Genomic DNA, 27,133 nt, shown 5'->3' on the forward strand with positions numbered 1-27,133 from the left:
GAAGATGGCATTGATTCTCATCCGAAAACAAATAAAGAACCCCCCCTACTTGCTAACAAAAGGTGCTCCTCACAATCTAAGTGCCACTGTAGTGTCTTCTAGTGGTTTATATCATTACAATTGCTTTAAAATCAATCAGACTTGGCTTCAGATGCCAGCTGTTCCTCAAAATGATGCATGTCTTACAGTTGAATTGAAAATTAAAGTAGATTATATGCATAAATATTGGTAGTACAGCACTTGGCCCAAAGTAAGTGTTTATATAAGTGCTTATAAAGTAAGTGCTTATATTATATAATGGTGGCAGTTAAACTATTGCCATCATCCAGTCTCCTTCTCCGATTCATAGTCTTCACTGATCTTTCCTTTAGAGCATTCTATACAAAATGTAAAATATAATTCCTGGTATTTTTCTGAAAACTCTTAAGTGACTTAGTTTTCCTAGAGGATAAAGATAGAGCTCATTGACATATCTCATGTCTGTCTGCCTGACAGCTTGCTACTTCTGCAGCCATATCTCTCACCTCTCCCTACTTGGCTGTATAGTGTCATCCTGCTGATATCCTCCCACTCCTCTTCATACTGCAGTATTATCAGGTCATTGAGGGCATGGTTTTTGTTTGTTTGTTTGTTTGTTTTCCTTTTTGTCTTTTCTCGTGACCGGCAACGGATCGCAACCCTTGGTGTTGCGCCTGCACCTCGCTCAGCCAGTGAGCGGCCGGTCTGTATGTGGGATCCGAACCCTCGGCAGGAGGGCCCCCGCGCTCCCAAGCGGAGCACTGTAGCAGTGCGCCACCGGGCTGGCCCGAGGGCATGGTTTTTGACTGATCTAATAGTGTATTTGTCTTGCAACAACACTACAGTGAGTCCTTGAGGGCAGATTCCTTTATTAGTATTTTTTATTGTTAGCATCTGGCACAATTACTGATGAGCAGCTGGCATTAAAATATTTTGAATGAATAGATAGGTGAATATATCATCATTATTAACCTGAAAGATTCTTAATTCATAAGAAAAGTTCTTGGCTTTAAGGTAATTAATTACTTTTATGCTTTCATCTTAAATTATAGCAAACACTTGGCCTTCCGTTAGTTTCCTTATCATTATTGCACAAAAGCTTATTTTTCTCTTCAAAACGTTGATGAAGTAGATTTGTATTTTGTGCTACTATAATTTTAGGATAATTAATGTTTGATATTAGCAACATCTAACAGTGTTCTTTTGTGGAAACCAATGATTACATTGTAAATATTTTTAGTTTGAGAAGTGCTTAACACAGCACAATTTTGCAATATGCTAATATCTTTAAAAATACCTGTGTATGAGAAATGGATTTGTTTCTTCTAGAAACAAGTTGCTGAAATCTTCTCAAGCCTCTTTAAAATTCTGTTCAGGTTGTTTTAGTTCAGATACAATTATTTAATTGTATTCACCTAAAGTTCTACTTAATTAGTTTAGAGTAGCATATCAGAAGTCACCATGATTGTGTGTGGTTCAAATTGTTGTATATCTTAGGTGGAGGAAAGTTCCATAAACATCAATGGAATTCTTCATATGTAAATAATACAAAAATTCTCAGTATGTTAATAATATATGTTTTTATAAAGACCATCTGTCTTTTCTATCAAAATGGACATTTGTTAAAAGATTTTTGTAATCTGTTATGGTTATGATAGGAAAGACACTTTAAACATAAAAAAAAATTTACAATAGTATCTAAATATTGCTAGATTAATACTAAGGACATTTTGAAATGTTTGCATACTCCAATTGTAAAGAATTTTTTAGCTTAACTATATTCTCATGATAAGTTAAATTGGATTAAAAATAAAGGTATAGTGAAATGTGTGTTATTAATCATCTTTCTAGTCAACACCTGGTGATTAGTGAATTAATTTATACAGTGGTTTCCAGTGGCCATGGGCCTTCTAGTTCTCCTGTAGTTCATTTTTATATAATTAAACAGACATCCTTTCTTTCATAAGTTCCTTTTTCTTCTCTGTAGTGCATACTTTTAGCATGGTGTTCTCTTTAGGTAGGAATTCAATAAAAGACAACCAAGTTATTAAATTTATTTAGTTATTATTGTTTATGATAACTTTATTGCTATCCAACAGATATAGGATTTAAATCATGGATTATTTTCTTAGAATTGGTCAGAAATTCCATCTTCATTTTATGGGATTTCTTTATCATGGGGAAAATATGGATGCTTTTCAAAACTTAATGTGAGTTCTTTTTTTATTCAGAAACAGCATTTGTTAAAAATCATTGTTAAATATATACACGATGTAGGCACTGTTATTTGTTAATAACATTGCATTTGGTACAGTGAGGGAGGAGACATAAAATGGCCTCTACTTTCCAGGTCCTCAAACAAGGACTGTGGAAAGGAGTGACACTGTTAAGTAGTGTCTGAAGATGTACAGTATTGTTATTTGTGCTAAGTAATCTCAGCCTGGAAGTAATAAGATACAGATTAGTTCTACCAACTGTCTGAATGTGTATCTTTGGCCAAGCTACTTCACTTATCTGGACCTCAAGTTTTGTCATGTGTTAAATAAAGATTAAATTAAATGTACTTTCTAACTTTCTCAATTTTTAATTTTCTGATCCTAATGAAAATTCTCAATTTGTCTTATTCTCAATTTTTGAGTCAAATGAAAAGTTTTTAAAAAATGATAAACAGAAAACTTAATGGTCACAATTAAGTACAATTAATATAATACAAGCTAAATATTCAAGTATTGGCAGAATATAGGGCTTCTAGAGGTGATTAATTGGAAAGTCTTCAGAAAAGATTGTGGAACACTTTTGAAAGCTTAGTAAGTGGGATAATGGGTAAGTGGGAGTGCAGAAGTAGCATCTTAATAGGATAAGAAGAGTTTGTATAGGTGGCAGCTAGTTCAAGGAGACCACAGGCAGATTTGATTAACTGAAGTGGAGACTTCATATTTGGGAAGAATGGGAAATGATACTTTTGAGACTGGAAAGAAGAAAGGTGTTGATTAGTAAAGTGTCTTGAAAAAGTCATGCTAAGGAGTTTAGATTTGATATTTAGTGATGGGCAACTACTGCATGCTTTCGAGCTGGGGAGCCAAAGAATAGAATGTGTCTGAGAAAAAATATTCCAATTGCTTTTAATAAGATGAAATGAGAGTGGGGAAATTAAAAATTTCATGGAGAGATTAACTTGGTAAGATTACATTGGAAAATGAGCTGGTTTCGAGAGGAAAAGCCATCCATTTTTAAAATTATATCTAGGTTAGTAGGATTTCTAGTGAATATAGTTAAGAGATAGCCTTGTGGCCTGAGACCAGGAATATATATAATTTATTATCTTGTCCCAGAGACCCTAAGTATTACTCTGTCTTATTTTCTTACGTATCAGATATAACAGTGCACAGAATGAGAAAGATGCATCATTTCACTTTTTTGTCAGAACCAAACTTTCCGAGAGATACATGACATTTTAAAACATTTTTCCAACTCTTAATGTATGTTTTGTAGCAGTTGTTATATCATGCATTGTCAGCTTAAAGACTGTTGTTCATGTTAACTGTTTTACACTTATCTGTATTTCACATTTATGTGGATTAATTAAGCTTATTTGAAAAATTAGATTGACCCACAGTCATACAGCTATAAATCTTTACATTAATGATTCTTGCATGGATGTGATTGAAAAATGAACCATTTAAATGACTTTTTTTCTTCCTCAGTCTTTTCTAGCACTGGTGAACTTGTTATCCTATCCTGCTGTTTATGAGCTGGTAGGCAATCAAGATCTTCCTAATAAAGCAGAATATTCTCTTCGTGAAGTACCAACATGTATTATTGTAAGTCATTTTCTTTCACTCTTTCCCTTTTATAAATGCTATTTGAGATTGGCCGTAAAAAATGCAATTTGACCAAAAAAAAAAAAAAAAGGAGAGGAAAAGAAACAAACATGGCATTGAAAAGCTGATTTACTCATGGATTATCAACTTTAAATTATCTAGGAATAGAATCTTTGATCCAGGCCGTCTAACATTTCTAACACCTATCAGAATACAATGCTAACTTTCCCCAACCAGAAAGGAGACTCAGCACAAATAGAAGTATATGTATGAATGATTTTTAGATGACACATTATGTTACTAGTCATATCATATCAGTGGTCCTTTGTTGGCTAGGACATGTAAGAATAAATTATATCCAAGGAGATCAATACATTTTCTGCTAATATTTTAACAAACTATATATTATTGCCCCATGAGGGCAGTATATACATATTTATTTAATTTAAGACTTACTTTGTATTCATATTCCCAGATGAGTAACTTGTAATCATTCAGCAATATTTAGTTCGTTATCTTTGGGTAAACTTACAAATTAAACACACAGAAATGTGTATTTATGCATATAAGGATTAGTACAGAATTACTTGACACTAAAATTTTATTATTAATCGTTACTTTTTATTTTCTGATGCATTTGTCCTGTGTTTTCTTGTTTTTATAAATACAGTTTTGCCGCTTTGCATACTTTTAACCCTAAATATTTGAATTTTTAAAACACTTTGTAGTTTGGGAAATTTCTGATAACTTACATGAAATGAAATATAAAGATAGATACTTCTGTTATTAAACTTTTCACCTAGATTTTCTTATATTCTTTTCCTTGAAGTGTTCCAATTGTATCTTATGTCTTGGCACTTAAGTGTTTCTTCCTTGCAGAACTTACAGTCTGTTTAAGTAGTTTTATAGTTAGCCATTTATGTGCCTTTCTGTGAGTACCTGAAGGAAAGTCGGATATCTTCGTTATCCTTAGGATCTAGCACATAGTAGATGCCCAGTGAATGTTTACAGAAAAGAATTATTTCTGATATTATTGGCATTATTGAAATGGATTACAGGAAACAAGTACAGATGAGTTATATTAATCTAGAATATGGCTTGTATGTTTGTTCTCTTAGTTTTCATGTACATCAACAGTGCATACTCAAATATATCTTTCCACTTACTGAAGGCATTTGTCCTCTTAAGCCTTAAGACACTTAACTGCAAACAGTTTTATTACTCCATTTCTGAAGTCATTACATTTCAACCTTATAAAATAATCACTTCTTCCCATCATAATTTAAACACATGAAGACTTTCCTAATAACTCCCTTGACTTGTGTCTTCTTTTAGCTACTACCCTGTAGTGTGCCTTCTTCCCCTCACTCCCAAGCTTACTGAAAAAATTGCCTGTACTTGAAATCACTATTTTTTTCTCTTTTATCAATTGTGGAAGCCACTGTAATCTGGCATCTTGTGCAATTATCTAACTGAAATTGTTCTGCCAAAACCCAATAAATATATAATTCCCTAATGCAATGGGAACTCCCTTCTCATTTAACTTAATTTACTACTTTGTAGCATTTAACAAGGTTGATCCACTTCTCTTTATTTTCATTCTCGTTTCCTATGGCTGTGGCACTACTTACTTCTGGTTCCCTTTCAGTTTCTTTTCCCTGCATAGTTGTCTTCATGGACTTCTCTTCCTGTCTTATGTCTTTCAGAATTATCTCATGGATGATTCCATAGCTTCAGTTGTACACTGACAACTCACTTGATTTCGATTGCCAGATCTGTACTGAGATTCCTACTAGAAAATGGGCATCTGGAAAATTCATAAGCATCTTAGTCTTACTATGTCTACAACTGAATGCAATGTTCCCCCTTCCCTAAATCAATTTCATTTCCTGTTTTCCTGGGTCAGTGTATGGCACCATCATCCATGCAATTTAATAAGCCAGAAACTTGGAAGTCATTGTTGACTCCTCTCTCTCTACATGTAATAAATCACCATCATATAGATATCTCTCTCCCTAATACCCTGATCTTATTTCCTTTTTTCCTTTCCTGTTAAGATCACCTAGCTCAGACCCTCATTTCTTGCCCAGATTACTTCAGTGAGATCCTAATTGCCCTTTGTTTCTCTGTCTCAGCCTATAATTTATCCTCACATTATATCAAAGTGATTCTTTAAAAATGAAAACCATATGTAAAGTTGTTCTGTTGTTGAAAATCTTGGCTGATTTCCTTTTGTCTCCAGGCTTTATCTGTATTCCTTTGCATGGCATACAGTTTATCCTTGCTTCTTGAAAAGCACTCTTTTCTCTTTTTATATTCCTCTCTCTAATCAGCAGGATCTTTGGGCAAGCTACTTTCTTTCTCTTTGAGTCTGGTGGGTATATAACCTTGCTTTTTTGCTAGATAGCACCTCCTCATCCTTCAAGACTTATTTCAGGCTTTACTCTTTCTGTGAAGTCTTCACTGTCCTTTCCCCTTAGCCATTTTTCTAGTTCATATGTTCTTCCTAATGTACTTTCATAGCACCTTGTCCATTAATAAAGTATATATCACATTATTTTATAATTATTTGTATACTTATTTGCCTCTCCTAATAGACTGTAAGATACATGAGGAGATGAGCTGTATTTTGTTTTTCATCCCTGAAGTCTAGCAAGCTGTATTTGGCTATTATAAGTATAGTAGTTTTTCAGTAACCTCTCTGTTTTATTAGACCTTATAGGTTAGAGTCTTAATGATTTGGGTCCTTAGCCTTTGTTTAAGAAGATTTAACTTAAGTTAAATTTCTGTTTTCTTTGGGAGTCCCATGGCAGGAACCTCACGAAGTTGTACTATGGAACCATTCTCTCTGTGTGTGTTGAGTGTGCATATGTAAACATGTGTGGCTTTTCTCTACTTTCTACTGTGGACATTTTCACACTTATTTTAAATAGTATAGTGAACTACCATATACATATCACATAACTTCAGCATTAAGAACATTCTGCCATCTATTCCCTTACTCTTTTCCAATTTCCTCACTTTTACTCCCACTGTGTTTTTCTGAATTATAAAGCATATTTCAGTCATAATGTCAATTTGCCTGTAGATAATTTAGTATGCATCTCTAACTGACAAGGACTTGTTTGGTTTTGCTTTGGTTTGAATTACCACCATAAACCATGGTGGTTTTAATCATACCTAAAATATTAGCTATAATCCCTTAATGTCATCTAATATATAGACCATATAGACATTTCCAGTGCTGTCTCAGAGATGCCTTTTTTTTTTTTTTTTTTTTTTAACAGTTGGTCAAGTCATGATCCAAACAAGTTTCACATGTTACATTCAGTCATTATGTCTTTTAAGTTTCTTTTACTCCAAAATAGTTTTCCTTTCGTTTTTGTTTTCATGCTATTGATTTATTGGAGAAACTAGGTTATTTGTCTTGTGTTGCATTGATTCATTTTTCATTAGCAGGTGTGAAATGGTGATTCTAGTTCTGTAATTTTTTTTGTATTTGACTGGAATTCTTTAGTAAGAGCTTAATAAAGGTAACCCTGAAAAACAGTTTTTTTCAGGAAAGGCAGAATAAATGCTTGACTCTGTATTTATTTATAAATTTTCTGAGTGATGAATTGGTGCTCTAGTGATCTCCAATAGGGAGATTTTATTTTATTTTATTATTGTTATTTTTTTAAAGATGACCAGTAAGGGTCATATTGGGTACCTATCAAATTTCTAGCCCCTGTGAGCAACTCTCTAGTCATACTTTAGTAAATTAAAGGTGAATGACACAAAATATTCCTATGCAATTTTCTATTGCTTTTCACTTTTTGTCACTTAACTTTCAGCCCTATAATGGTGGTATATAGATGTGGTGGTGTATCAGGTAGAAAAATGCAATCTGGAATTAGTAAAGGCAAAAGAGAAAATTGTCTTACATAGCTAACTTACATGAAAAGCAGGGACAACTCAATATAGGACTGTTGAATGCTCTCAGCTCCATATCTGTGTCTATGTCTATCTCTCTATACCCTACCCCTTTTCCTATTATTGCTTTCCATGTTGGCTTTGTTGAAAGGCAAACATGGTGTGTAGTGGTTAAGAGTTTGTATTCTGTAGCCGGACTGCTGGGATTAGTTTCCTGGTTCTGCCACTTACTAGTTGTGTGCCCTTGGACAAGTTAGACTTCAGTATTCTCTTTTGTTAAAAGAGGGCATTATGCAAAGTGATATAAGACAGACACAGAAGGATAAATACTACATGATACCTTTTATATGTGATATAGAGTCTAAAACAGGCAAACTCATAGAAGCAGAGAGTAGTCATGTGTGGGGGAAGAGAGAGATGGGGAAACAGGCAGGTATTAGAGAGTACAAAGTTTTGGTTATACAAGATGAATGAGTCCTAAAGATCTACTGGACAACAGAATGCCTAGAGTTAAAAATACTGTATTATATATTTAAAATTTTTCTAAAAGGGTAGATCTTATACTAGATGTTTTTATCACACACATAAAACATAAGTTATCACACACATAAAACATAAGAAGGAGAAGAGGTGGGAGGAAACTTTTGGAGAAGATGGATAGGTTTATGGCATAGATTGTGGTTATGGTTTTGCAGCTGTATACTTATCTCTAAACTCATTAAGTTTTATATATTAAATATGTACAACTTATTTATGTCAATCATACCTCAATAAAGTAATTTTTAAAAAAAATTTTTAAAAAGAATTAAAAAAATAACATTAATGTTTCTATCTCAGGGTTGTTGGGAAGATTAAATGAATTGAGTTAAATGAAATGTAAAACATTTAGATCACTGCCTGACAGATAATAAGCACTATATAAATGTTTGCTATAATTATTAATAGTATTTTCTTCTCCAAATGGTATTCTCTATAGGAGAAGACTCCGTTGCTCTCTATTCTCTGTAGGAGGAACTACCTCTTACTCGATGTTGATATCTTCACCTTGTGCTGTTGTATTAGTCTCTTTGGGCTGCCACAACAAATTACCACAAAATGTGTGGCTTAAAACAACAGAAATGTGTTCTTTCACAGTTCTGGAGGCCAGAAGTCTGAAATGAAGGTGTCAGCAGGGGCATACTCCCTCCTAAGTCTCCAGGGAGGAATCCTACCTTGCCTATTCAGCTCTAGTTTTTCCAGGCTTTTCACATCTTCTTGGTGCATAACTCCAATTTCTCCCTCTATTTTCACATGGCTGACTGTTCTTCTCAGTCTTAAATCTTTCTCTATCTTATAAGGACACATGTCTTAGATTAAGAGTCCACCTGGATAATCCAAGATGATCTTACCTCAAGATTCTTATCTCAGTTACCTCTGTGAAGGCCATTTTTCTAAATAGGGTGGCATTCACAGGTTCTGGGGATTAGGGCGTGGACCTTTTTTTGGGAGGTGTTAGTATTTAACTCACTACGCCTCCAAATATGAGAGTGGCCTTTTTCTCTACTTCCTCACTTTGAAAAATCCTAAGGAAGGACCTTAACTGGCTTAATTTTATTCATAGGCTAACCAATTCCAAGCCACTCCTAGAAGCGCAGGTGCATGGATGTTGGGGCAGTGTGGTCGACCTTTTCCTCACCACTTGCTTGTTTCTTAAGTAAAAGGGATCAGATAGCACAAATGTGGCCATCAGGACAATTGTAAATGGAGTAGGCACTCAGATGTGTATCTATTTATATAGAATGGGTATCCCTTTTTGTTGTTCCATTCTTGGTGTCAGTCTGGCCTACTAGGTTATTAAACATATTCTCAAGCTGGAGAATATCTTTTAAAAAGACATAGAGCTTCTGTGTACTTTTTGCACATCTCACGCCTTATTTGCACTAGCTTGTTGCTGAGAAGCTGCTTTATGATTTAGGAAGTTGATTTCCTTATTGACACGTTATGGTGCTTAGAAGCTGAAGCTCTTCATAAGGCAGGCTTCCCAGGAGTTTTGTTTTCTTCCCTAAGTGGTGATACATCAATGTAATCCTCTCTGAAGAAGAAATTATTTACCGTAACATTTGTTCTCTGAAAATGCATTATCATTGATAGATTGCTGCAATCTACTCTTCTATTAGCCTGTTGGTAATATAGTCTCTGTCTATCATTTTTATTCTTATAGTATCTAGTACTTAGATTAAAGAACTAGAACTTTAGAGTTATAAGGTGTCAGTGGCTATCAAATAGTCTGAGCTTAGCATTGTATTCAGGTAGCTGTGCAAATTTCAGTCACCTATACTAATACCCTACTAATGAAGAAAAATCTATAGTAACCCTTTAAGAAACTATAACGCATGGAACTAACTGCCAACTTTTTTCTTCTCAGGTAGAAGGTTAGTGATATATAATCAATTCTAGATTGTTCTGTGAAGATCAATTATGGTAAAAAAGTGATAATAATAGGCAATTTAAAAAATCACAATAATTATTAAGCAGTAAAAATATCTACCTATTTGAAGAATTACCTAGCAAATAAGTTTTGCCATTTTGTCTACTGCAAAGACTACTTCATAGTATCCAGGTGCCTGGGCAAGTCAAGGAGAGTTTTTGGCTCTATCACTGTAGCTACATCAGGACAGAGTGGAGAGACTGAAGAAGAGAGGGTGGTGGGGCAATTGATGAGACTATTACTGCACAGCTGGAAATGTGACTATGAGTTGTTTTGCTCAGGTTCTGTCATAATTTTTGAAATAGGAAATGGCCAGCTAAGATGCAGATGACAATGACAGGTTATTTTAAAATAAGTCTTTTTATTCTTCATTATTAAATAGTTTAATAATTGCTGATTTAAACTCTTGTGCTATTATTTACACATTTCTGCAACATATCTGTAGAGTGATAAATGCATTCTTAAGTGTTGGGCATAAATTTTTACTAGGTAAGTTTACACAAAATCAGTTCTTACTATGTTTTGATTAGTATTTTTCAAATATGATTTTGAGTTAAGCATTATTTCTTCCTCTTTAGAAACTCATTCCTTTGCCTCTTATCTATTTGGTGATATGGTCCTGGTATCATAATCTGCAAAGACCTTAATAAATTTTATGTGACTTTACTCCCTAGGAAAACCTTCCTTCTTTTGCTCTATTGGTTACAGAAATATCTTGAATTTAAACTCACTGGATGGTAGCAAGTTTCTTGGTCAGGTAAATGAGCAATGAGACAAGTATTTGTCTATGAGTAAATTTCTTAGGCCTGAACCAAAAGATGTACACAGAAGCAGGCTACTATAGAAAAAAGGCTTTTAGAGAGTGTTCAAAATTGTGTAGTAGGCTAAAATTAGTGCTTGAGACAGCTGTTGTCACTTAGGTCATCAGTTTCTCTCTGCACTAGCATCAGTGATTTTGAAGCCTGACTATGCATCAAAACACCTGGGCAACTTTAAAAAAGTATTGATGCCAGAAACCCACCCCTAGGCATAGTGACTTAATTGATCTTGGGTAGATCCTGGGCACCTACATATATTTTTAATGTTCCCTGGGTTGTTCCAGTGTTCAACGAGGTTTGGAAACCACTGATTTACATGTGCTAGATAATCTCTATTAGCAAAATATCAAATAGTTACTAAATAAAAATATTCAGATTTGCTGTTCATGTTTCACAATTGTCAATTTCATATTTGTTTTTCAAAATAGTTGACATTTTTAGCAATTTAATCAGCATTTAACTGACTGTATAAGCTACTTACCACTTCCAGATTGGGGTGTAAATTAGTGCTTCTCCACTTTCACTAAACATTAGATTCACTTTAGGAATTTTCACAAATCCTAATACCCAGGCCATACCCAGACCAGTTAATTCAGAATCTCTTGGGATGGGACCCAGGCATTAGTGTATATGTAGTTTTAACAGCTCCCCAGGTAAAGCCAAATTTGAGAACCACAAATCTAAATATTTGTTGATTTAATTTTATTTAATGGTTTCAGTCAAACACAGTGTCACTGTCTTTCTTTTTCAGGATATTATTGATAGACTTATAATTTTGAATTCTGAAGCTAAGATTCGTTCTTTATTCAACTACGAACAATCACATGTTTTTGGTCTAAGGTAAGGTGCTAAATTAAGATATATTTTATATGTTGCAGAAAAAAATAAGCATTTGTTCTATATACTTTTTAATAAGTATTTAAAATAAACTACTTTTTAAAAGTATGTTTAAAGGTAACTTGTCTTCCTGTAACATTATAGACAAAGGAAATTGTAGCAATTAGGTTTTTATACTATAGTCTTTGTCTGAATTTAGTTTCTGTATTATTACAGTGTCTTCCATTTTTGCTCAATTTAATAGAGACATTTTGGGGACTATTTCATTCAGATTATTCTGTAGTCAACTGGGGCTTACCTGGGTTGATATTTGATTAAGCTCTTGCCTTGAAAGAAGCCTAGAAATGGATGATTTATTTATCTTGAGGCTCAAATTTTGCTACTTGATGTTAATCATTACTCTTCAATTTTACTTTTTTCTGAGGTTTAAATCTTTCTGGTTGAGTTCATAAGAATGACATTTTTATTTAGCATGTTCAAGTGGGAAATAAAGCAGAGTTGGTAACGCACCAGGAACTCATGAAATTCTCAGTCTTGTGGTTATATGTAGATGTGTAACTTGCTTCTTCACCTACAAATTACTACCTTTAAAAGCAGGTGAATTAAAACAATTTTCAGTTTTCATAGGTTCATGATGTTTTTCCTTTCTACTAGCAAAGTAACAAGGCATGAGGGAGGTCAATGATAATGCACTACCTAAGAAATAAAGCAATTACTTTTCTAAAATTAGGATTCTCTGATGGTAGTGTATTTTATAGATCTATAAACTTTTTTTTTTTAACCATTCATTAATAGCTGAGCTTCATCTTTGGACTTTTTAGTACAAAGAAGGTATAAAAAAGCTGCAGCTATTATAGCTCTTTGGATGGTGTGCTCTTTATCTCAAAATGTGTTTTCACATTGAATTTTAATTTTCAGTTTATAGCATCAGATACATCATATAGCAAGCAGAATCCAATCAATAGAATCCCTTTTGTATAACAATTATGTTTCTGAGTTTTGTAGTTATATAACATAGATTTTGGCCTCTCATTATTGATATACTAAGTGAATTTCTTTTTACTTATTTATTTTAGTTCTTTTATATTTATTTTATAGAATAATATTTCTCTAGCGTTCTTTTGGAAGGAGATTTAGCAGTAGGATTTAAGTTATATACAAAGCAATCCAAGAAGTGAAATGCTCCTGGGAATAACATATGTTAATTTTTATGGTGCATGCTTTCTCATAATATCCAAATGGAATCATTCTGTCCTACCCTAGAAAATGTACTGTTTCATTGTTTATAGATATAATAGCGTAGTGCAAGATGTTGGTTAGCAACATGGACTCTGGAGTCAGGCTACCTGCTACTTACTAGTTGTGTGAGGTGGGCTGTCAGTTACTTATTTGTAAAATGGAGGATAATTATATTTGTTTCCTCATAGAGTTATTGTGAGAATTACATATGAAAAATTAAAAGGGCTTAAAATAGTGCCTGACACATAGCAAGCACTATAAAAACCATAGTATAAGAGTACTAGTAGTCGTACTTCATGTGGTTCATTATATCTACTTGTGTGGTATTTTTGTGTTTTACTATGAAATGATTTTTGCCTTAAATTTTTTTTAGTATTTCAGTACTCTTCCATATGCTGCTTAATAATTCACTATGTTTACAATATCCGTGTTCAGAGAAAATGACAAAATCACTTTCTAAGGGAATGTTTGTTTTCAACTTTATCTTCTTTTTAACAAGTTTTTCTTTGACAAATTTATTTTCATTGTGGTGTGAAGTTCATCCTCAGAATCTTTAATTCAGTTGTATTTTTAAGTCATACATTTCAACTTTGCTTTCATTTTTTTTTACTTAATTCAGTATGTTGTTGGTCATTAAGATGATAATTTATGTTATAGCTTTGCATTATATATAAATCTTGTGTTTCTGTGTGTTTTGGATTTTTACCTCTGTCTTTCTTTTTCACTCCTGCAGTGTTTTTGTTTGCTTCTAATTGTACATTCATACTACTATTCTCTTCAGTTTAATATCTTATTAATGTGTCTGACTTCTGTGTTTAGCATTGCTTGTTCCATTCTCTTTATATTTTCCTCTGCCTGAAAACTTTAGAAGTAGCATTAAGGGTAAGTTTGATACAACTTGTTTGCCATAACACATCATATAGATAAGGCTGACATGAGGCTTAGTGAAAGGTGGTTTTTCACTTTTCAACCGCATCACATTTTATCTAAAGTTCTGAATTTTAATTTGCTAAGATCTTGCAGATCTTATACATAAATTGCTGATGTTTGAGAAGGTTGTCCCTATGGTTCACCCTGTCTCCTTTATTTTCCTTCTTCCCACCTATCCTTTTATGCTGGATCATTCCTATCAATGTGAGGACATGCCTTCTTATGTCCCATCTTACAATGAAACCAAACACACACAAAAAGAAACTGCCCTTGACCTCATATCTCCCTGCATTCACTGTCTTATTTCTCTGCCTCACACCATAACAAAACACATCTATACAAACTGCCTTCACTTGCTCACCTCTATTTACTCCTCAGCCCACTTTGATTTGACTTTGACTTTATAACTCTGTCAGAACTGTTCGTCCTGCTTATCTCCAGGTCACTTGTAACTTCTATGCCAATCTAGTACATTCCTCTGTTTTAATTCTCATCTTACTGCAACTATCAATAGTCTTTGATATAGTGGACCATTTTTCTTCTGTGTGAAAAATTCTCTTTCTTTGTTCTTTTGATCCACACACTGCTTTGACTGCAATTTCTCCTCCTCTATATTCTCTAAGACCTCTGAATGTTGGACTCTTCAGGCCCATTTTTTTCTGTACACTCTGCCCCTAGTTTGTTCCACTTACACCTCTGCCTTTAAATATCATTTTTATGCCAGTGAATGCCTCAATTTATATCTCTAGCCAAAGTCTTTCTTCTGAGCTGCCAAACTCATATACAACGGTCTCCTGACATCTCAATTCATGCATTTCAAGGGCATCACAAGCTTACCGTGTCTAAAATTGAACTCTGTAACTCCCACACCTCCTTCCACAAAAACAAAGAAAACAAAATAAATTTTTTGTTTCCATCTAATTAAGTGGTCCAGCCAAGTCTTCAATTACTTACTCCTGAAAGTCATCTTAACTTTTTTCTTTGTTTTTTAAAAAATTATTGATCTTTATTATAAAGAAATTAATACAGGAAATTAAATATAAATTAAGTGAAATTCCTCCTAATTTTGATAGTGTCATTGAGGAAAATCATTTTAGGTATCTTAGTATGCATGTACTGACAGAAAGATGGATAAAAAATATTTTTTTTTTATGAAATTGGAATTGTAATAAGTTGTCACTTTAAATTCTAACTTAATTTTACAAAAAAGGAAAAGAAACCCTAGTGAGAATGAAGGAATTGCTGAATTTCAAATAACTGTCTCATTCCAGGGATATTATTTTCCCAGAGATATTTCCTCTAAGGTTAAGAAAAAAGATTATGTAAACTATTTCAATATTCTTGAACATAATATTTCAATTTTAAATGGTATCGATTGACTCTCTACTATGAAAGATGAGGATGTTAATGCTGTCATTGGCCTCTCGTATCCCTGTCCCCACTTGTATTAGGAGCTTGTTCCTTTGCCTGTTTACTAACCTGCCTTCATGAGTCAGAGACCATATTTTTCTCTGTACCCAGTAGAGATATTAAACTAGTCTGGGTTTCTCAGTGTAGTGACACAAGATATGCAGTACCTTTTATATAAGTCTGCAGAATAAGATTTATAATTTTTAATTTACTCTTCTCTACTTTATTTACTCAGCCAATATTTATAATATTTACTGAACACTGATTGTGAGCTATACCCTGTGCTAGGTGTGGGGATGTAATGATGAGTGAATCAGACATGGTGCTCATTCTCTTTAACTTCACTGCCTAGTGAGGAATCAGATGTTAAGATAATCAGAGAATGTGAGGTAATAACGCAGAAAGGAAACACATTCTTATAAAGCCCATACCCGCATTTTCTCTTTTTTTAAACTTTAACTTCTCAATATACATTGTAGTTGATTTTCATGACCCTTTACCCATTCCTTTTCCCCTCTCCCCCTACATCATATCTGTTCACTTGTCTTAAAAAGTTCAAGGAATTGTTGTGATTGTTGTGTCTTCTTCCCCCCACCCCTTTATTTGTATGTTTATTTACTTATTTTTAGCTACCACAAATAAGTGAGGACATGTGGTATTTCTTTTTCTGAGCCTGACTTTTTTCACTTAATGTAATTTTCTCTAAGTCCATCCATGTTGTTGCAAGTGGTAGTATTTCACTCTTTTTTATAGCAGAGTAGAATTCCATTGTGTACATACACCACAGTTTCCTTATCCATTCATCTGATGATGGACATTTGGGCTGGTTCCAACTCTTGGCTATTGTAAATAGTGCTTCAATAAACAGTGAAGTACAGGTATCCCTTCAACATGATGATTTCCATTCCTCTGGCTATATTCCCAGCAGTGGAATAGCTGGGTCATATGGTAGATCTATCTGTAATTATTTGAGGAACCTCCATACCAATTTCCATAAAGGCTGTACCATTTTACAGTCCCACCAACAATGTATGAGAGTTCCTTTTCCTCCATAACCTCTCCAGTACTTATCATTCTCAGTCTTTTGGATATTAGCCATCCTGACTGGAGTGAAATGGTATCTCAAAGTGGTCTTGATTTGGATTTCCCGAATGCTGAGTGATGTTGAACATCTTTACATGTGTCTGCTGGCCTTTCATATATCTTTCTTTGAGAAATGCTTATTCAGCTCCTTTGCCCATTTTTTAATTGGGTTATTTGTTTTTTTGCTGTAAAGTTGTTTGAGTTCCTCGTATATTCTGGATATTAATCCTTTGTCAGATGTTTATTTTGCAAATATTTTCTCCCACTCTGTTGGTTGTCTTTTCACTTTGTTGATTGTTTCTTTTGCTGTGCAGAAGCTTTTTAGTTTGATATAATCCCATTTGTTTATTTTTCCTTTAATTGCCTGTGTTTTGGAGGTCATATTCATGAAGTCTGTATCCACTCCTACTTCCTGGAGTGTTTCCCGTATGTTTTCTTTAAGGAGTTTAATTTTTTAAGGATGCGTATTTAATTCTTTAATCCATTTTGAGTCTATTTTGGTATATGGTGAGAGGCACAGGTCTAGTTTCATTCTCCTATACATGAATATCCAGTTTTCCCAGCACCATTTGTTAAAGAGGCAGTCTCTTCACAAGTGTGTGGACTTGCTGCCTTTGTCGAAGATCAGATGGCTATACGTGTATGTGTTGGTTTCTGGGTTCTCTGTTCTATTATATTGATGTTTATCTGTTTTTATGCCAGAACCATGGTATTTTGGTTATTATAGCTTTGTGATATAGTTTAAAGTCAGGCAGTGTTATGCCTCCAGATTTATTTTTTTTGCTCAGAATTGCTTTGGCTATGCATGGTCTCTTGTTATCCCATAAAAATATTAGGATAGTTTGATTCCATTTCAGATAAAAATGTCATTGTAATTTTGATGGGGATTGCATTGAGTTTGTGATCACTTTGGGTAGTATAGACATTTTCACAATGGTAATTCTTCCAATCCAAGAGCATGGGATATCTTTCCATCTTCTTGTGTCCTATTTAATTTCTCCCAACAGTGGTATGCAGTTTTCTTTGTAGAGATTTTTCACATCCTTGGTTAACTTTATTCCTAAGTATTTTATTTTTTTTGGTGGCTATTGTAAATGGACAAGCTTTCTTGATTTCTTTTTCTGCATGTTCACTGTGGGTGTATAGAAATGCTCCTGATTTGGATGTGTTCATTTTGTTTCTGCAACTTTGCTGAAATCATTTATCAACTCTTGGAGTTTTTTTGTAGAGGCTTTAGGCTGTTCAATATATAGGATCATATCATCGCAAACAGGGACAGTTTGACTTCATCTTTTCCAACCTGGATGCGCTTTATTTCTTTCTCTTCTCTGATTGCTCTGGCTAGTACTGCCAACACTGTGTTGAATAGGAGTGGTGAGAGTGGGCATCCTTGTCTAGGTCCTGTCACTCCCATTCAGAATGATATTGGCAGTGGGCTTATCATACATGGCTTTAATTGTGTTGAGATACTTTCCATCTATACCTAACTTGTTGAGAATCTTTATAGTGAAAGAATGTTGAATTTTGTCAAATGCTTTTTCAGTGTCAATAGGGATGATCATTCAGTTTTTGTCTTTGCTTTTATTGATGTGGTGTATTACATTTATTGATCTGCATATGTTGACCCCACCTTGCATCACTAGGAAGAATCCCACTTAATCATGGTGTATAATTTGTGTATGTGTTCCTGTATTCTGTTAGCTAGTATTTTATTGAGGATTTTTACATATATATTCATCAAGGATATTGGCCTATAGTTTTCTATTTTTGATGTATCTTTGTCTGGTTTTGGTATCAGGGTGATGTTTGCCTCATAGAATGAGTTTGGGAGAATGGTCTCTGTTTCAGTCTTTTGGAACAGTTTCTAGAGAATTGGTATCAGTTCCTCTTTGAAGGTTTGATAGAACTGTGCAGTGAACCCATCTGGTCCTGGGCTATTCTTTGTTGAGAGCCTTCTGATAACAGCCTCAATCTCTTTTATTATTATTGGTCTGTTCAGATTTTCTATATCTTCTTGCCTCAGTTTTGGTAGTTTGTATGTGTCCAGAAATCTATCCATTTCCTCCAGATTTTCAAATTTGTTGGCATATAGTTGTTTATCGTAGTTTCTAATGATTCCTTGTATTTCTGAGGTATCAGTTGTAATGTCACCTTTTTCATTTCTAATTTTCGTTATTTGGGTCTTCTCTCTTTTTTTTTTTAGTTAGCCTTGCTAAAGGTTTGTCTATTGTATTTATCTTTCCAGAAGAACTGACTATTCATTTCATTGATGTTTTATATTGGTTTTTGGGTTTCTGTTTCATTTAGTTCCGCTCTGATCTTAATTATTTCTTTCCATCTACTAACTTTGGGTTTGGATTGTTCTTGTTTTTCTAGTTCTTTAAGGTGAAATGTTATGTCGTTTATTTGCCATCTTTCCATTCTTCTGAAGTAAGCATGTAATGCGACAATTTCCCCCATAGTACTGCTTTTGCAGTATCTCACAGGTTTTGGTATGATGTGTCATTATTTTCATTAGTTTCAATAAATTTTTTAATTTCCTGTTTAATTTGTTCTTGGACCCATATGTCATTAAGTAGAATGTTGTTTAATTTCCAGGTGTTTGTATAGTTTCCAGAGTTTCGTTTGTTATTGATTTCTAATTTTAATCCATTGTGATTGGAAAAAATACATGGAATAATTTCAATTGTTTTGAATTTGTTGAGACTTGCTTTGTGACCTAACATTTGATCTATCCTGGAGAATGTTCATCGTGCTGATGAGAAGAATGAATATTCTGAGGTTGTTGGGTGGAATGTTCTGTAGATACCTGCCAAGTCCAATTGGTCTAAAGTGTTGTTTAGATTTTTGTGTTTCTCTATTGATTTTTCTGCCTAGACGATCTGTCCAATTTTGAGAGTGGGGTATTCAGGTCCTCCACTATTATGGTGTTTGTATCTATGTCATTCTTTAGGTCTAATAGTGTTTGCTTTATAAATCTGGCTGCTCTGACATTGGGTATGTATATATTTATGATTGTTATGTCTTCTTGATGGATAGATCCTTTTATCACTATATAGTGGTCTCCTTTATCTTTTTTTATGATTTTGCTTTAAAGTCTATTTTATCTGATATAAAAATAGCTACACCAGCTTGTTTTTCATTTCTACTTGCATGATATATCTTTTTTCATCCTTTCACTCTTAGTTTATGTTTGTCTTTACAGGTCAGGTGAGTCTCTTGAAGGCAGCATATTGTCGGGTCCATCTTTTTAATCCAGTCAGTCAGTCTGTGTTTTTCGAGTGGGGAATTTAATCCCATTACATTTAGAGTTATTATTGAAAGGTGTTGATTCACTCCTAGCATTTTATTGATTTTTGTGTTGTCTTAGGTGTCATTTGTTCCTTGCTTAGATGTCCTAAGTCCCTTTCATTCCTTTCTTTCTAATTTTCTGTTTGTCTTCTGTATTTGTTGGTTTCTTAGGGTGGTAGATAAACTATTTTTTTTTTTCTTTATTGTTAGCATTTTTGTTTTGCTGGTAGGTTTTGTTTTTTCTTGAGTATTCATGGCAGTGATGGTTGTTTTTGAGGTATCAAACCCAGTACTTCCTTGAGAATTTCTTGTAAGGCTGGCCATTTGGTAGTGAACTCCCGCAGTCTTTGTTTTTCGGAGAAATATACTATTTGTCTTTCATTTTTGGAAGGATAGCCTTGCTGGGTAAAGTATTCTTGGCTGGCAATTTCTGTCCTTTAGTACTTTGAATATATCATACCATTCTTTTCTGGCTTTTAGGGTTTCTGATGAAAAGTCTGATGTCATTCTGATTGGGGCTCCCTTAGAGGTGACTTGCTGCTTCTCTCTTGCAGCTTTTAAGATTCTCTCTTTGTCTTTGAGTTTTGCCAGTTTGACTATAACATGTCTTGGAGAGGACCTTTGTGGGTTGAATATGTTTGGGGATCTTTGGGCCTCTTGAATCTGAAGATCTGTGACTTCCCCTATACCTGGGAAGTTTTCCGCTATTATTTCATTGAATATGTTTTCAATGCCATTTCCTTTTTCCTCTCCTTTTGGAATACCCATGATTTGGATATTTGAGAGCTTATGGTTGTCTGTTATCTCTCTTCGATTTTGTATAATTTTTAAAATTCTTTTTTCTGGTCTGCCTGTGTTAATTCACATAGCCTGTCTTCCATGTCAGAAATGCTCTCTTCTGCTTGTTCTATCCTGCTGGTTAGACTCTCTGTTGTGTTTTTTCAACACGTTGATTTCTTTATGCATTTCTTCTTTCAGATCCTGTATATTTTTTCTTATTTCATTGTGTTGTCTGAGTTTTCTTGTATCTCATTTAGTTTCCTTAGAATTGTTCCTCTAAATTCCTTGTCAGACATTTCAAAGACTTCCTGTTCTATAGGATCTAGGCTTGAGAGTTATTATTTTTCTTGGTGGTGATGTACTTTCTTGATTTTTCATATTTCTGGTATCTTTCCTTTGGTGTTTTGTCATTGTGGCAGGTGGTATCACAGTCCATTTGTTTCACCCTGATGTCTGGCTTGGATCCTGAAGGGATTGCCAATGCTGGGCAGCAGGGACTAGCCTGGGCTGGGGGTCCCTTGGCACCTGCCTGTTCTGGCACAGCTGACTTGGGGCATGTGTGTCTGGTGGCTCTCAGGCCTCTCTGCACAGCGGGGACTGGACTGAGCGGGGGGTCCCACATCATCTGCTTCTTCCAGCGCTGCTGACTTGGGCCATTTGGACCTGGTGGCTCTTGTGCCTCTCTGTGCAGCAGGGACTGGCCTGGACTGGTAGTCCCATGGTGCCTGCCTCTTCTGGTGCAGCTGACTCGGGGCGTGTGAGCCCAGCGGCTCTCTGGCCTCTCTAAGCAGAGGGAACCGACCTGGGCTGGAAGTCCCGTGGTGCCTGCCTTTTCCAGCGTGACTGACTTAGGATATGTGGGCCTAGCGGCTCTTAAGCCTCTCTAAGTGGTGGGGACTGACCTGGGCTGGAGGTCCCATAGTGCCTGCCTTTTCTGGCACAGCTGACTCGGGGCATGTGGGCCCTGTGGCTCTCAGGCCTCTCTGGGCAGTGGACACTGTCCTGGACTGGGGTCCTGCGGTGCACGGCTCCTAACTGTTCTGGCACAGATCTCGGGCCTCCTGTTGTTGCTTTTTAATAGTTGCTAATTGGTCGATTTGTGGGAGAGAGTGACACTAGGAACCTTCTACTCTACCATCTTGACCTGAACTCCCCATTTTCTCATTTTTAATAACTTGCAATTCTAGATACCTTTGTGTGGCTTTCAGGGAGCTCTATAATATATGTTTACTTTTCCTGAGTACATTATTTCCCACCCCTTCACAACCTGAACTAATGCTCTGATATTTGACCCTTCATCACCCTCAAGCACATTTATTATTGCTTCTATACCTACTTTTTAAGTCTTGAATACTGCCTTCACTTTTGTCTACTTATGCAATTCAGCCCATTTTTCAAGGCAAAGCTTGCTCTATGAATTACTTATAGTTCATTTTGATCTTGCCTTTTCCTCACATGTCCCTCGCCTTTGTGATTATTCCCACAGATTGAATATTTGATTTATTTCTACTCTTTGACTAAAAAGTTCAACTTCCCAAGGGATGTTCTGTTTTCATGTCTGCCACATTGCCAAGTACTTGTTGGTTATTTGGTTAACATTTATTTGCTAACTCTGTTGATTGATTAAAACAGTTGCCTGGAAACTTTTGATTCTGCCGAAGGCTTAGCTGTTTAAGATTTTTCTTAACTATCTTTAGGTTTTAGAGGCATGTTAGACTCTTCTTAGGACATTTTATTTAAACATAAAAACTGTATATCTTGTGGGGAAAGAATCATATCGTCATTCAATATTAATAACTTTTTTACACCAAACTGTAAATTAAGTCTTAGTTACAGGCTGTAGAATTGCTTATTTTTATTTATTTTATTTTATTTTTATTTTTTTATTTTTTTGTCTTTTGTCTTTTTTCCGTGTCCGGCAACGGATCGCAACCCTCAGTGTTGCCCCCATACCGGACTGGGGACCAAGCCTCGGTGTTGCTCCCACGCCTCGCTCAGCCAGTGAGCGGGAGCCGGTCTGTATGTGGGATCCGAACCCTCAGGCGGGAGCGCCTCCGCACTTCCCAAGCGGCGCACTATCCAGTGCGCCACCAGGCCGGCCCTTATTTTTAATAACTTAAATCTTATGTAGTAATTCTTAATTAGTTGTATACTCAAATTTATATGGTTAAAAAAATGTTAGTATCATTCTCTTAAAAGCTATTCCTTCTTTGCTTCATTTAAATTCTAGCGTGGCCTGTTTATTAACTTTCTTCAAAACAAAACTCGGGAATCTATATTTACAGAACAACTTTTAAAATTAATCACTTTATGTTTGTTTTTATTTTGCATTTATTCACCACCAACAAATTTTATATACAGTATAATGAACAGTTTCATGCATAATTTGCTTCTTTGTAAAAGTCTGACCTCCAAGATAACTTTAAAAGGAAAAGTAAAAAATTCATGTTTGTTTTAGAAACAGTTTGGTTATTTTAACAAGTAATAAATATAGCTAAGTGTTAATACTCCATCACAGCAAATCATCAAGTTATTTATTGCCAATGGCCCAGTTGCTAACTAGACTTAAATCTGATTAACATTACTAATATAGAAACAATATTTAAATTACCGCTTGTAATCCTTTTTAATATCAGAAATTAGAATATAATCTGACTACAAAATTATTCACATTTTGGATTTTATACATGCACATACACATACATCTACATCCAGTATTTTTTATTTATTAATTTGAAGAAAAAAATCAAATAATCTACTACTAATTGGAAACATCAGTAATTCAATATTTTTGTTTAATCAAAGAATTCCTGTTAATATAGAATAACTAGACAATGCTGAAAACAGAAAGGAGGGAAACAACACTTATCCTGCCTCTTAAAGATAACCACCTTTAACCCCTTCATGCCATATTTTTTGACCTTTAGCTACAAGTATTTTTTTTTTAAATAGGAGTGTTGTTTTGAAACTGCCTTTTTAAATTAAGTATTTAAATTATCCTTTTATACCTGTAAGTATTCATCTATATTATAAATTTAAAGGATTGACTAATGTTCCAGTACATGATGAATCCCAATTTTCTGTTTTTATACATTTATGTTATTTAAATTTTTTTTTATTATATGTATCTATAGGTGAATATCTGGATGTCCATAATTATTTCTTTGTGACAGATCCTTAGAAGTGGACTTGCTAAGTCCAGAAAAGACACATTTTCAAACCTTATGTATTTCTGTCTACCCTCTTTTTATGACTCCTTTCACTTAACCTTTTTCATTTATATTTTATTGAATCTTTTTATTTAATCACTACAAAGTGCCACAATTTGTTAGATATAGTCTTTTTTGGTGGCTTCAGCAACTTTGTTCTTTTTATTTTAGATTCCTTTTTTTTTCTTTTGTTTTTGCTGTTTCATTCTCCTCCTCTTCCTCTTTCTACCCTTCAACTGGAATTCTGTTTTAGAGTTATGTCTTCAGTCCTCTTTCCATTTTTTCTACAGTGGCTTCAATAATCACTTCTTTACTAACTCCTTATCTATATATATCTATCCCTAAGCTTTTCCTTGAGCATATTTGCAAATTTTATTGGATATTTGGATCTGTATACCATTGCAAGTTTGGCAAACTCAGTATGCCACAAAACCATACTCTGTGGGTATTTATAAAAGGTCAAACTAACCTCCAGCTGCAGGAGATCCCAGAGCATTTTCTGAAACTCAGATTTGAATTTGGTATGCAGAGCAAGAGAGCAGGTCCCCCACAGCCCCTGCTCATTCTTGCTGCAAACATAGAATTTTATTGGTAAGCTGACCCTGCTTTCCCTTTCTCTTCTACATATACGATTATATGTGTTTCAAAAACCTCAAGCTCCAGGTTTGGGTGTGTGGTTAGTGTGTATGTAATGCATGTACCATTCTGGATTTTGGTTAGCAGGCAGGCAGGGAATTGGGCTTTGCATTTCTGCTAGTTTGCATGTGCCAGTCAGAAGGAAAACTTTTGTACTGGAGAAATGAAATGTGTTTGGTTAGGATATACATGCATATCTATGTGCATATATAAAATATACGTGCCCATGTGTACATATACACATACTGTATTTGTATATATACACATACTATATTTGCTTAGAGTTTGTAAAAGTATAATTTATGGGTTTATGGTGATGTTTACATGGAACCGTTTAGATTATTAATAAAAATGAAATGTGTTTGTTTTCGGTATACATTGAATTAGTACTAGGAAACAGTGGGAGGATAAAGAGAAGGGGCTTGTATCTGTAAGACATGAGATAAACCAGGAACACGTTTGGAATTTCTTTAAGTGGAGTTGATTGACAGCTAAGACTAAATTGCACAAAATCACTGGAATTAACAAGGACAAATGGCCACCTCCTCATATTAATGATATGACAGTATTTTAAAAGCAACATACAAAGTTTAGAGTAATCAAGAGCAAAAAGTTATCCTTCTTCTAGTAATATTTGATTTGGATTATTACTAAACTCCTCGGGGATCCACCATATTTAAATTACTTTCCACAGCAAGTGAAAGGCTTAGTTCCTAATTTCACAGAGTATTTTATTCTTTCAAATATTTCAAACCTTTCACATTAAGGAGACACTGATTTTTATTTCCTGAAATGAATTGAGAGGGAGGGGGAGTTTGGGGAGAGGGAGAGATTGGGTGGGTGTGGGTAGGGCGAGGGAGGAAGAAAAAAAGGGAAGGGGGAGTGGGGAGGGAGGGAAGATGTGGGAGAGGAAGAGAAAATGAGAGGGAAAGAAGGTGAGAGACCAAGGGAAGGAGGATGTGTGTGTGTGTGTGTGTGTGTGTGTGTGTGTGTGTGTGTGTGAGAGAGAGAGAGAGAGAGAGAGAGAGAGAGAGAGAGAGAGAGAGAGAGAGCGCGTTTGGGTCAGGAGAAAGAGAAATAAATTATATAGTGTGTGGTATTTCAAAATCCAGCTGTTTGCAGTGGTGCAAAAATTTCCACACTAGATTGGGAGGGTCCCTTTGCATCTGGGGCAAAACAATGTCTGTATCTTCCTAGTTGATAGTTGAACAAGAGAATCAAGTGTGGAATTCTTAGCATTCTGGCTCATTTAGGGCTCTCCTGGAGTCAGCACTGATGAGGAAACCTCACAAAAGACTCCCAACATGGTTAGTGTGAGCTGGTGTGCCTCATATCCTCACACGTTGAGAACAAAAGCAATCTGTCTTTGGACTGTTCTTTTGATTATAATTAGTTTATGCTAGTTATAGGTGCATATTCAAATATATGTTGATGTCTCCTGAGTAACATTGACATGTTATGCAGCTGTTTATGATGTTATAATGATAAATTGAATGTCTGTAAATCACTTGGGGCTATAGAATGATAGAATGAAGCATGTTAAGAGCATTTTTTTCCCTAGTACATAAGAAGCTTTTAACTACTATATTTATATTTTATTATATGCATATATAACATATACATATATCATAAAAATTTACAGGGTCAATATAATGAATATTAATGTTATATTTGTAACATTATGGAACAATATATTATGTGTTAGCTGTACCCAATTAGAGTCACTCTGTAAGTCTTAATGTATAGCAAAGAAATTCTTCAGGTCTTAGGAGTCTGGACTGACCATGGTTATAATTCTTTGCCCTGCAGTTCTGACTATGTTTTGATTTGTTCAATTTCCTACTAGTTAAACCTAAATCCTTTACATAGCAAGGATTTTATTTTGCATTTCTAGCATAAATAAGATAAATTCATTTGGGATGTCAAATTGGGATTTGTTTTTTTCTTAAAATAACTTTATCCAAAATATTTTTTAATGACGAAAATTAAATCATAATGATTCAGTTTTATTATGTTAGAGACAACATTTAAAAAGGTGAAAAGAAATAAAAAATAAAAAATAATAATTTAGAGCTTAGAAAACAAATATATTTGTTTTTGTTTTATCCATTTGAGCAAAAACAAAGGGCTGAGTAAACATTCAGATTCTGTGTGACATAAATTTATTTTCTACAGAACTTGTATTTATCTTTTTGGAAGAGCAGTTAGAGAAGATATTAGTTCATGGTCTGTATACCATATACCAAGCACTATTCTTAATTTATTGTTATTAAAGTAATAAAAGTACATAATTTAAAAAGTCAAATAGTATGACAAAGCTTTTAGGAATTAAGAGTAATCCTCTACCCATTTTTCTGCGCTCCCAAGTCCCACTCCTCAGAGGCTGCCACTTTTGACTCCTGTTTCTTTGGTATTCACTCCTAGATTTTTAAATAATATGTTTATACTATTGTCTTGATTTTTTTTTTCAACTGTAGACTTTTATCTCTTGTCTTTAGAGATCTAGAAGCTTAGGATTTAGATTTCCTCTGTCCTCCCTCTCTCTCTGATACATAGTTCTATCATAATCTTGATTAAATTAGTATTGAAAGCTTACATTATTATGTCTATATAAATATTATTTACTGATGGGTTAGGCAGTGTAGTATGACTGTATATTTCCTTTTTCCTAAAACTTTATTT

General features: G+C 34.5%; 1 protein-coding gene across 1 annotated transcript in view; it reads left to right on the plus strand.

Annotated features, from left to right (window-relative positions):
- The window catches only part of TBC1D32 (TBC1 domain family, member 32), a gene marked incomplete at its 3' end in the record, with an annotated part of 152,179 nt that overhangs the window by 79,438 nt on the left and 45,608 nt on the right, over positions 1-27,133 (plus strand). The window contains exons 19-20 of the mRNA XM_008589203.1: positions 3,723-3,839; positions 11,788-11,876. Coding sequence (XP_008587425.1) covers positions 3,723-3,839; positions 11,788-11,876 — 206 coding nt within the window. The remainder of the gene's footprint in view (positions 1-3,722; positions 3,840-11,787; positions 11,877-27,133) is intronic.

The sequence above is a fragment of the Galeopterus variegatus genome, unplaced genomic scaffold, assembly GCF_000696425.1.
Source record: "Galeopterus variegatus unplaced genomic scaffold, G_variegatus-3.0.2 Scaffold5294, whole genome shotgun sequence".
Lineage (NCBI taxonomy): Eukaryota > Metazoa > Chordata > Mammalia > Dermoptera > Cynocephalidae > Galeopterus > Galeopterus variegatus.